This window comes from Alternaria ventricosa (genome assembly GCF_023758065.1).
Source record: "Alternaria ventricosa strain BMP 2768 chromosome Unknown scaffold_1, whole genome shotgun sequence".
NCBI classification, from domain to species: domain Eukaryota; kingdom Fungi; phylum Ascomycota; class Dothideomycetes; order Pleosporales; family Pleosporaceae; genus Alternaria; species Alternaria ventricosa.
In genome coordinates this window covers 285,305-297,112 of record NW_026055681.1, presented here as the reverse complement: position 1 = coordinate 297,112, position 11,808 = coordinate 285,305, and the positions used below count along the sequence as shown (strand labels likewise).

At 51.6% G+C, this 11,808-nt stretch overlaps 3 protein-coding genes across 3 annotated transcripts; all 3 read left to right on the top strand.

The window, feature by feature from the left end:
- Positions 1–245: 245 nt before the first annotated feature.
- On the top strand, positions 246–3,032 carry J4E93_000105 (uncharacterized protein; the record flags this gene model as incomplete). The annotated part of the gene is made up of 3 exons (XM_049338068.1): positions 246–1,033; positions 1,084–2,797; positions 2,853–3,032. 3 exons carry the CDS (start codon positions 246–248, stop codon positions 3,030–3,032), a joined length of 2,682 nt encoding a protein of 893 aa, XP_049203953.1.
- A 3,515-nt stretch (positions 3,033–6,547) lies between these two features.
- On the top strand, positions 6,548–9,091 carry J4E93_000104 (uncharacterized protein; the record flags this gene model as incomplete). The annotated part of the gene is made up of 5 exons (XM_049338067.1): positions 6,548–6,807; positions 7,945–8,199; positions 8,284–8,462; positions 8,516–8,843; positions 8,899–9,091. The coding sequence occupies 5 exons, from the start codon at positions 6,548–6,550 to the stop codon at positions 9,089–9,091; spliced, it is 1,215 nt and encodes a 404-aa protein (XP_049203952.1).
- Positions 9,092–10,870: 1,779 nt separating this feature from the next.
- On the top strand, positions 10,871–11,406 carry J4E93_000103 (uncharacterized protein; the record flags this gene model as incomplete). Its single annotated transcript, XM_049338066.1, has 2 exons — positions 10,871–10,913; positions 10,967–11,406. The coding sequence occupies 2 exons, from the start codon at positions 10,871–10,873 to the stop codon at positions 11,404–11,406; spliced, it is 483 nt and encodes a 160-aa protein (XP_049203951.1).
- Between the last annotated feature and the right edge of the window lie 402 nt (positions 11,407–11,808).

Genomic DNA, 11,808 nt, shown 5'->3' with positions numbered 1-11,808 from the left:
TCCGACAAGACGCAGCCCCTCGTCCGCCTTCTTCTTGCCTGTATTGATATAGTTGTCGTCGTTCCTTATACCCGTGCACCATGTACACGCCCAATCGATAGCCCATCTACCCAATTACCCTTCAAAGCATACGCGTACGCAGCATTCGCTTCCTGCGGACTATTCGCCGCGGGCGAGCGAGCATCCCTTACCACGACACCGCGCACCACGTGTACGACGACATCCTCACGTGGTTTTAGCTCGCCATGAGCGACGAGAAACATGGCTACGTCCGCGAGCCATCTCCGCCACCCATCCCCACATATGACGAGGCAACTTCGTCGCGCAACGCCCCTGCGCGCCTCGGACCCAACGAGACCAGCGACGATGCCGAGCGGCAAGGCCTCCTGAGCCCGGATGTGCGCATACAAGCCGACCCGCGCAGGCGCAATGGATACTATCAGGCCCCCTCAGTACAGTCGGTCGACGACGATGGCGACTCGGATCTCGGGAGTCCAGTGCGAGAGAGCCAGGACGAGGACCTGCGCCAGACCATGGAGGAGATGGACATTCTAGATCCAGAGTCGGCTGAGGAGGGGCGGTCGCGGCGGAATAGATCAAGAGGCCGGTTCTCGAAACGCTTCTACAGCATCAGACATTCCCTATCCAGTTGGAATCTGCCGCGAATACCCTGGCCCAGCTGGCGTCCCAACTTCAGCGCCATGACGGACCACATACCGACGATACCGGAAGAATACAAGCCGGGATGGTCGATTATCGCGCGATTGTTCGGTCTCATACTGATCATCGTTCTGGTATACCTCCTGGTCGTCAGCGAGGTGGTGCCCATGGGCGGAGGCTTCGGCACGCCCTTCAACCCCGAGTGGGTACGCTCGACGGCTATGGAGAGCGTCGAGAGCTGGCGAATTGAGAAGAACCTGGAATACATTACAAGCTACGACCACATAGGGGGCACTGAGGGGAGTTATGTGCTGGGGCAGTGGATCGAGGGCAAGTTCAAGGATGCACATATGGATACATATACCCACGACGAGTACGTTACACATTGTGAGACGCCACAGAGAGCCATACTAATTGGAGCAGGTACTACGTGTACATGAACTACGCTAAGAAGGGCGGACGGAGAGTCGCCATCGTCGAGCCACAGGACAAGAAGTGGGAGGCCAAACTCGAAGAGCCGTCTGTCTTCAATCCTGCCAAAGCGCAAACGCCCGCCTACCATGGCCTATCTGCGACGGGAAACGCCACCGGGCCCTTGATTTACGTCAACTACTGCGACAAGAAAGACTTCAAGCGATTATGGGATAGCGGGGTGGACGTACAAGGTGCTATCGCGCTCTGTCGGTATTACGGAACACAACCCGATCTATCCGTGAAGATCAAGGCTGCGCAAGATGCTGGAGTTGTGGGTGTCTTGGTATACTCGGACCCAGCAGATGACGGCTTCAAGAAGGGGAACCCCTGGCCAGATGGCAAATGGCGGCCTGGAGACAGCGTACAGCGAGGATCCGTCGCACAGACAAATATGATCATGGGAGATGTGCTCACGCCCGGACTGCCGAGCTTCAAGAAGGTGGAGCGTATGCCCCGAGACAAGAACCCGGCCTTGCCAAAAATCCCAAGTCTACCGCTCTCGTGGAAGGATGCGCAGAAGCTGCTCAAGTCGCTCAAAGGCTCAGGCGAGCAACTACCAGATGAATGGATTGGTGGTGTACCGGATGTTGGCGAGCACTGGTATTCTGGTCATCCAAAGACTTCGCCAAAAGTGTTCCTGCAGAACGACCAGGATGAGGTCGAACAACAGCGGATAACCAACGTTTTCGGGTCTCTGAAGGGCAGCGAAGATCCCGCTAGCAAGATCATAATCGGCAACCACCGCGACTCCTGGTGCTTCGGTGCAGCTGATCCTGGCTCTGGCACAGCCGTTATGCTCGAAGTTGTACGCGTACTAGGCGAGTTGCGCTCGCAAGGATGGCGACCGCTTCGCACTATCGAGTTTGCGTCTTGGGACGCTGGCGAATACAACAGAATCGGCTCTACCGAGCATGTTGAAGCGAACATACAAGCCCTGCGAGATAGTGCCATCGCCTACCTGAATGTCGACGTAGGTGTAACGGGTGACAAGCTGTGGGCCAACGGCTCTCCGATCTTCCAACACGCCTGGACGCGCGTGCTCGACCGACTTTCCGATCCCCGGGAGAACAAGACGATGAAGGAGCTGTGGGAGACCTCGGATTCCAAAATTGGTAATCTAGGTGCTGGAAGTGACTACGTTGCTTTCCAATCCATCGCTGGTACCTCCTCACTCGACTTCGGCTTCACCAGCAAAGAGGGTCAATCAAACCCCATCGCGCGCAGCTGCTACGAGACTCTTTCCTGGATGCGCAAATACATTGACCCCGGCTTCGCCTACCACGCTGTACTCGCCCAACTCTGGGTTCTTCTCATCCTCGAGCTCGCTCAAGAGCCCATTATTCCTATGAAGATTGATGACTACGCCCGCGCTCTGCAGGAAGAAGGCCAGCAGTTGTTGGACTGGACCGAGAAGAAGAGTGGTGGCGGGGAGTACGACATTGAGATGTTCCAGCCTCTAGTCGACAGTCTGAGCATGTTCAAGAAGAAGGCAGAGACTTTCGGGCGGTGGGAACAAAGCTGGTACAACCAAGTTTATGCCACTGGTGGCTTCGAAAGTAGCGGTGTCACAATACAGAGAGTAGGGCACAACGGGAGGATCGCAGGTTTCGAAACAGACTTGCTTGATCTCGCGAGGGCCAAGGACGACAAAGGACCGCATGGTGTAAGTTGCTCGCCCCTCCGATATGTGATATTATCATGGACTAATTCACGAACAGCTTCCCAACCGCGACCAATACAAACACGTCGTCTTCGCCCCCGACCTCAACAATGGCCTCGAAGCCAGCGTCTTCCCCTTCGCACGCGAAGCAATCGAGAAGAAAGACTGGGATGCCGCATCCAAAGCCATCAAGAAGACGGCTGATATATTGAACCGCGCGAGCGACAGGCTCGGCTAAGATATGTGTGTATATGTACAGCAAAGTTGCATTTCCGCGGTGTTTGGGCGTAGCGAAAGACTGGCTGCATAACATTATTGGGTCAGGGATAAATCTCGTATTTAGTGCCGGGCCTCGGCTTTTCAGATGGGTGTCATATTCATCTCTGTTTGGTAAGCGTCGTCATCGTCGCTAGCTAAGAGACTGTTTGTTGGGCCACCTTTTCACGTGCTTGTGCTAGCCCGACTCTGTCCGCGTCTATATAAACGCTGTCCTCTGTGCTCTCCTGCATCACTTACCTTCCTCATTTCACCATCTTCATGCACAAAACAAAATGCCACTCGCTTGGGTGATGTCGGTGTGAAACCCGCTGCTTTCCAAAACATTCGTCGTCCTTTACATGATGGCTTCTTCTCCGTACTCTCAAAATCCCAAAAGGCGGCCTAGGCGTTGGTTTGTTCTTCTGTGCGCGCTTTGTAAAATACAGTGCACCACGCATGCATGTCCTTCTCTTCTCTTTCAAAAGTCGAACAGGAGTAGCTGTATGATCGTCTCAAAGATCTGCGATCCTACCGATGTACAGATTTGGACCCTTTTTGGCCTCTACTTGGGCTATGATGAAATATTGATCAAACTCGGATATGACGGCTGACTGTCTCGCCGGTCTTAACTATGCCAAAGCACCAAGATTCCATGCGACAAAGTTATGGGTTTTGTGGACGGTCTTTCTCAAAAGGTGCCCGTCGATGGCTTTGTCGGCCGCATCTCCCTCTATTTCGAGGCGCAGAACGTTGCATTTCGAGAAAACACCATATGAATTGTACCCCGGCGCTTGGTTTTGCTCAAAAGTGCATCAAAATATCGAGTTCAAATGGTGGTTACATGTGCATGTCGTTAAAAAATGGATTCTTTTAATTGCTTTGTCACCGATTACAAGTGCAGGGTAAAGCACTTACTATTGCTTAAAACACGGGACTATAACAGGATAGCAACATACTCTAACGAGTGGAAGCTTAAGACTCTAAATTAAAAAAAAAATGTGCATGTCTTTGGAAGATCCGTGAGAAGTTGTAGGCCAACTTCAAAAGATCCAGTATTCGAGTCTATGATCTTTGTGACCTGTCGCGATGTTCGCAAACTCTCATGTTTCATGTGAGAACTGGCAGTTAACTTCAATCAAGGGACGACTGTAACCGAAGATGAATAGAGTGTTGTGTGAGTGATATATAAGTCGCTTGCCTGCTCGATACTCAACTTATACCATCATCCTCCTCGTCTCTGGGTGTCCAAAAACCGATCAAATCAGATGGATGTCTGCTTTCTCGGAAATCTTTTTTCCAAACAGCCACAAGACATAGCATTGCGCTTCTTCTCTTAAAGGTGACGATACTAGCGTTATGGTTCTCCTGCTGTCCCGCAACCCTCCAAAAACTATGGCCATACCCCATATGTGTGCTTCGGAACCGGAAAAGTGTTCAAACATATGTATGACTATTTGCGCGATACACACCTTCAACGCTTCTCACTTCATCTCTCCAGGAAATCTGAAACATCTTTACCAAAACGTCATGTGCGATCTTCCAAAACCACTAGCATCATTAGCGAATGAGAGATCCTGTCGCTCCTCCGACTGAGGAACCACATGTACTTCCTTTGGAGAGAGTCATCCCTCATTTGTTGCCAGGTATGCTCTACTTGAGCAAACGAGCTTTACCAGAAGGCGAGACCTGATTGTGTATGATCCAGAGGCTTGGGCTGAGTTATCCCTGTTCAAATGTTCAAAATCAAAGTCGCATTAAAATAATTCTCCGAAAGAGTTAGAGCAGACAGTCATGTTGTTGCCTCTAGCTCGGCAATTGAAAGTCTCGCTTCTACCAGGACATGTTCGCAGCTGGACTTGGCTGTACACAATAAAGAATGTCGAATCTGCAGTCATGGCCATCGTTTATTCTTGTTTCCTATCTGTTTGCATATGCGGAGTAAGCAGAAGCTGGGGATATTGCGGGGTAGAAAATGCCTGGCCAGGTGGGAAAAGAAAAGCGTGGCGGTTCTGAGCGATACCTGGAAAAGGACGGCTACATGTTTCCTGTCTCTTGCATGGCTTACACCGTACATTGGCATCCTTCGAAAAAATCCCACGATTCTAGGCCTGGAGGAAGTATGCCCATCGCTTACGTGCCGAGAAGCTGACTACAATGACGCTTCGTTAAATCGCAAGGCGCGGGTGCCAGCTCCGAGAAGGATACCAACGATCGACGATCGAGTAGTATCCGAACGTTTGGCGGCGCATGTTATGTCTCGCGTACTGGTGTGCGACAGCGGCTTCGCAATAGCATGTCAGTGGTATGAACCTCTGTCGGCGCAATCTCTTGCTGCGTGAAGCCGAAAGTTTGTCTCATGGGCTCGAGCTCGCTTTCCTGGCAAAGAAAGCAGCAACCTCAAAACTACCGAGAGCCCGTAGAGCTGGTAGCAGGGTCAACGTGCGAGTAATGATGGTACAAATCTCCACGTTCTTCCACGTTGTGACTGTGTTTAGCGAAGCCCATGTCCCAGCTGAGCACCGCCGCGGCTGCGACCCAAAAACGTGGAGTCAGGCAGGCGCTAACCACGCTAACTGGCTGCTAGCTCTCACTCATCAATCCTTCAGCGGCATGTCGGCCGCGCCGACAAACTTCTCTTAACAACAGCTACGCGCGAGCAGAACAAACGCACCGGTCGGTCCTGTTGCTCCGTCATCGCTTACTTCCGAGTTCGAGTCCTTGTTTTACACATACCTGAGTACTGCGCCGGCCAGCACATCACCACCACTTTACGCCATGCAACATCTAGACTGATCACAAGAGCTTTTGTAAAAGAAAACATGAAGGATCTCGTCAGGTACCGGTCTGATATGCCGCTAACCGATGCGCTGCACAACACATCTCTCGCTTCGAGCGCAACACATGCGGTGAAAATGAAAGCGCTCTGAATTCGATACAGCCACCAAGCCCAAAACACCTCATCGCGTTAGCGTTCAGCCCTAGCACCCCTGGGCAAATCAGCTCACGCAGCGAAGAGTGCCGCTTGGGATATTCGACTATTTTGACTCGCACGGGAGCTCTTCCGCTGACTAGACAAAACTCCAGGCCCATGATGCCAAGTCTCGTGGCTTGCGTTGCTGGCCTCGGGAAAGTTGTAGCGTTGCTGCATTTGTTCGATGAAAAAGCCACCAGCTGAAGTTTCAGCATAATGTGGATTCCTGGAAGGCTGGAATGGCTCGACATGGGAAACTTTGCTCGCTTTTTGGCTTGGAGTAATGGATGACAAGGTGATGTGATGGTTTGTATAAGGAGACGGTTGCGCCGCGATGGTGTTGAGGTGTAACTGCATCTTCCAGGCGCTACAGACACGCTCACACTCGTTTTAGCTTATTGTAATCAGCTGAACAGCATACCTCTTTAACATACCTATACGAACCCCTCCGAGCATCGTCACCACCCTCTACAGCATTGGTCAAACACACCTTAGCCAACGCCAACCACCATCTTTCGATCACAATGTCAGGACCGTCCGGTAAACTCGGTGGTCTTTCCACCAGCGTCGTCGCTATCATCGCTGTCGGTGGTGTAGCAGGCCTGCTAGCCCTCATCGTCGTTACGTCTCTCATCTTGGACATACCAAAACGTATGAAGCAGAAGAAGAACACTGGCCTCATGGCACCGGAAGAGATGGAGAAGAAGAGTGTAGAGATCGATGACGCGGAAAAGGGTGCTGTCAAGCAATCGACAAGAGAGATATCGGTTCAATCCCCGAGCTTGTACTCAAGCCCGTATATCACTAGGCCAGCGTCGCCAGAGTGTCAATGCGCCCACCCATCCATAGTGGTACATCCCTCGCCAGTCTATTCGAATACCACAACGTTAAGATGAGCTTATCAACACTCCACTGTGTGTCCCACGATACCTGCCTGTGGACACTTAATCCATTCCCACACGTCTCCACCGCCCGGGTAGGATCGGGTCGAAGGACACTTTCACCTTCGGTCTTAAGAACTGAAGTGTTCTTATCACCTTTCATAAAAATCATGTCCAAGTGAGACGAGGGCGTCGCGGCCGGAAGTTTGATACCCTGTTTGATGGATGTTCGGAGTTAACTGTTATCACCGCTGGGTAACGCAAGGCTGCGGGTCATAATACTACGCGAAAGCTCGACACACCACCGTCCAAAGCCTGCTTGATTACAATTATCGGACAGTCTGTAGTATATAAAACGGATCTCTCTTTTCTGTTGTTGCGTTTCGGGACATCATTCGGCCGAATCGCACGTGTTACACAACATGATCGCTTCGAGGCAGCACGAATAGATTGCAATTGTCCACAATTGCTCGGCGTCAGCACTTACGATAGTAATGAAGCGATCAATATCACTCATCAAGAAAGAAGACCATGATTGTGTGTTGAAGTCTCTACAGTCCATTCAAACGCTCAATGTTGACATGCTACGCAGTACGCACCTATGCAGGTTAGTGCGAAAGGCAATCGGTCTTTCCGTAGCGCGCATCTCACGACAATCTTGTAATGGAGCGGGATTAGCACTATGTTAACGCATCGCATCGTAAGCGCAAGAAGTCTTAGGTAATAAGCACTAACCAGGCGAGGCCACCGTCATCCTCGACGTTACCCGGTTGCGTATCTGGTCCGGACGACTTTTCGCCCTATCAAGGCAGCAGTCATGGCCGCTCCGAAACACACGGGTACGACTACATGGTACTACCGCTTACTCACGCATGATAAGATGTGGAAATATACTCAGCAGGTATAAAGACTGAGCATTCTTTGCACATCAAAGTCAGCAATTGAACCAGAACATACGAGCTTCAACCTCCTAGAGTCTCTCACTATCTTACTGCACTTCCAATACCTCCCAAATTCACTACGCTTAACACATCATCCAGTATGGCGGACTTCAAGCCGTACAGCGAGCAACCCGAGCTTCACGCCAAAGCACCCTACCGTGCCGCTATGCTCACGCAACCCGCGAATCTCAAGCAGGCACTTAAAGACGCTCAGGCAGATGCGAGTAAGACCCTGATGGGCATCGCGCAGGGTATCCCAAGTACCTTCGTAACCAAATTGATTGCCTCCACCAAGCCAGACTTCATCTGGATGGATGTTGAGCACGGAATGTACAACAGGCTGACATTACACGAGTAAGTTTTCTTCGATTTAATCGTGACAAGACTCTGAGGATTTGGATACACCCAAGGGAACAGATGCTAATGATTACGATAAAGTTGCATTCATGCCGCTCAGCATCATTCCGAGGGTAAATCGATGGTCATCTGCCGCGTACCCAAGCATGATGAGCTGAGTCTCACCACTGCTCTCGACGCAGGATGCGCTGGCATCGTCATTCCCCATGTGGAGAGTGCGCAAGAAGTGCGAGACTTCATCAAGGAGATGTACTTCGGCGGTATGTCCTCCATATCCTGACCTTCGCCTCCTATACTAACACGGTATCTATAGGCGGCAAAGGCCATCGTTCATTCAGCCCCTGGACATTCACACCTGGCTTGACGACGTCGCTCTACCCTAACGACCCCTACAACGTTCAAACCGCCAACAACCACGTCTGCCTCATCCCCCAGATCGAATCTCTAAAGGGCCTTGAGGCCTGCGAGGAAATTGCCGCCGTTGAAGGCATCTCTGGTCTCATGTTTGGTCCTGGCGATTATATGATTGACGCGGGCATGGACATCCATTCATTCATGAACGGAAACCCCGATCCGAAGTTCTTCGAAGCCATGGGCACATTCAATGCAGCGGCTGCCAAGTATGATCTGCCTATCTTTGGGTACGTATATCGCATGTTGCTTCGTGTTGGGCCAGACGGCTGACGGGTGCTTTAGTGGTGTGATGGGACTGGATCAGATACCCATGGCTATCCAAACTGGTATGCGAGGTATCGCAGTGCAATTCGATGTCTGGGGTACTACACGGCTCTTTGCGAGTTCTTTGGAAGCGGGCTGGAAACATGCGAAGAGCTTTGAGGGAAATCCGAAGCCGAGTATGGCGAACGGACAGGCGAAGCCGGCTGAGTAGGTAGAGGCTTATGACTGCTATCAGAAGAGAGGCATCTCATCTATTTTTATGGCTCTCGCCCGCCAGCACTACACCGTGATGCACAAGGCTGAAGACATCAGGCTGCCAAGCTCAACCCCGATGAGTAATTCTTCCAACATCTTATCCGAGAGAGCACCCTCATTGGTGAGGCCTCGCTAGGTGTTACTAGATCCGGTCCCTGGCTATCCAAAGGCTGAGGTTCTATCGCTTTTATGAGACTGGCGTCACCAATTATAGGAAGAAGTGTAGTAGTTGGCTGAAGTGAACGGCTGGAGTGGTGTGGGGGCCGTCCGAGGGACATATGGTTATCCTCTCGACTTGTGCCTTGCCAGTCTCCTCATTTCCTCGTCCGTTCTTATCGTGTGCATCGACGAGGCAATCTTAGACTCGTCGGTATCTTGTTTACTGTGCGCGTTTAGGCAAACATTGCTCCAGATCCCTACATTACAAGAATATGTCCCTCTTCCTCTCCGCGTTCATCACGACGCTTCCCCCGGCAGTTGTGCCGTCTCCTACAACGCCTCCGGTGTCGCCTGCCACGACGCAAAGGTTCAGCTCGACTCTAGGGACCTCCCCGATCACCGTTATCTTCCCTTCCTCATCTTATGCTTCCTCTTCAACATCCGTTGCAACAACAATCCCAGCTACACTATCTTCAGTGACATCTTCCTCATCCGCACTTCCACCATCGAACACCATTGCGCCAGCCTCAACCTCTCCCAACACAGGCTTATCGAGCGGGGCAATCGCCGGCATCAGCATCGGAGCCATACTTGGAGTTCTTCTCATCGCAATCGCCGCTTTCCTACTTGGAAGACGCAGCTCTACTCATCAGTCATCGGCGAGCGACCTTGTTGTTACTGAACGCGATGTTCCGATAGGTGGACACAAGGCAGAATCGGACGGACAGGAAAGAGCAACAGTGGAACTTGAAGGACGAGGCATTGCGCGGTGGTGGAGCAAGAAGTTCAGCAAGAGTGCGAGAATGAGGACTTTGAACGAGGCTGAACCACGAGAGTTCTCGGCTGAAGAGGCTAAAGGTGGAGGTCATGTGCGGCAGGTACGGGTGCGAGATGAGGATTTGCCAGAGTTCCGTGGGGTCTAAATGTCATTTCTAAGAAGTTTGTTAACAGTGATCGAATGGAGCACGTTTCCCAGTCGCTCCTCCATCGCTGTTGCCACTCTACATGACCATCGGAACACGCGAAGTGGGCAGTGATATATGGTAAGGATAGATCCGAGTTTACCGTAGTGCTGGGCGACAATCCTGAAAGCGATCGTTGTAGCGCACTCCAAAAGAGGATATAGATCTTCCTGTCAGGTAAGGCGTCCGATGTGACGAGGCTGAGCGCGCTCCGCATCTTGTGAGTCTGCCAATCAGCCTTACCGGTTGGCGGGGCGGTTCCTCGCGTGCATGCACTTTTCCTGAAGCAGCTAGCTCAGTGCTACTCCAACGAGAGATGGATGCACATAGCCCTGTGTTGCCATCACTGTGTTGTGATATAAGTAGAACGAGTAGATCGTCTCGCATACATAGTTAGTGCTTACTGCATTTCCTTGACACAGGATCAATAAGTATACGTCAGAGCGGAATTGTATATCAAGGGATTATACCCATCCCATCTTCATGTCCTTCCCAACTTCAGTATCGATTTCAGATTGCGAAAGAGACTCATCCGGAAGCTTAGTCTGTATGTCTAATCCAAGTAGCGAGTTCGGTCAGTATGCCTGCCTCCCTCACACATTTGAGTCTCTAATATGACGCCAGATGCCAGCCGAAATGATATGAAAGACACCTTCGGTGAGTCCGACCTCCGAATTTGCAGCCGTTTAATTTGACTGACATCAAATCAGACAAAGCCGTCGACGCGCAACAGAGGATGATCGGCATTGGTGTGGGTGTTGGAGTAGGACTATTTCTTCTCTTCGCCGGCCTGGGCTTTTGGGCTTTCCGACGACACAGCAAGAAACGCTCGCGACAGATCAACCAGCAGGCGCAAATACAATCGAATCTGATGCAACCGAGAATGCAACAGACAGATCCGCCGCAGTCCTGGATGAGGCAGGGCCAGGAAGTGGACGGCATGGCATACAGGAGTGAGGTCGAGGCACAGGACAAGCAGCCCCAGTACCAGTCACAACACTACCAAGAGATGAACGCGAATCCGTATGGGAACCAGTTCCAGGGTGGTCCAATGGTCGAAGCGCAGGGAACGCGGGATCCTCAGGAAATGGCGTTAAACCAGAGGCCGGCGCAGGAGATGCCGGGGAACGGGGCTTTTGGACAGCGCTGAACTAATTAACGTTATAATTGTATCGATTGACCGACATTGACATGTGATGCGACATACAACAACATGCTACATGGGTCGCAAAGTTCCAAGTTTTTGATGGTCAAGAGTTTGGATGAGTCCAGCCTGTCGCGTCTGCCAGCTTCGCGTCGCGGAGGGATGGTCCGTGCATGACCAGCCATCACCCAACCACCACATTTCCAGCCCTCGAGAAATTGCGCAGCACGACAGCAGCTATGGATCTAATAAACGGATACCTACATCGTGGTTCCCACACTATCCTCTGCCAGCGCATACCCACACCGAAGCCGTGCTCAACACGTGTACACGACTATCAACGGCGCAGTCAATAAACCCTCCCAATCCTCTCGATACCATGCTTCTCAACGCTCAGACTCTGGCACT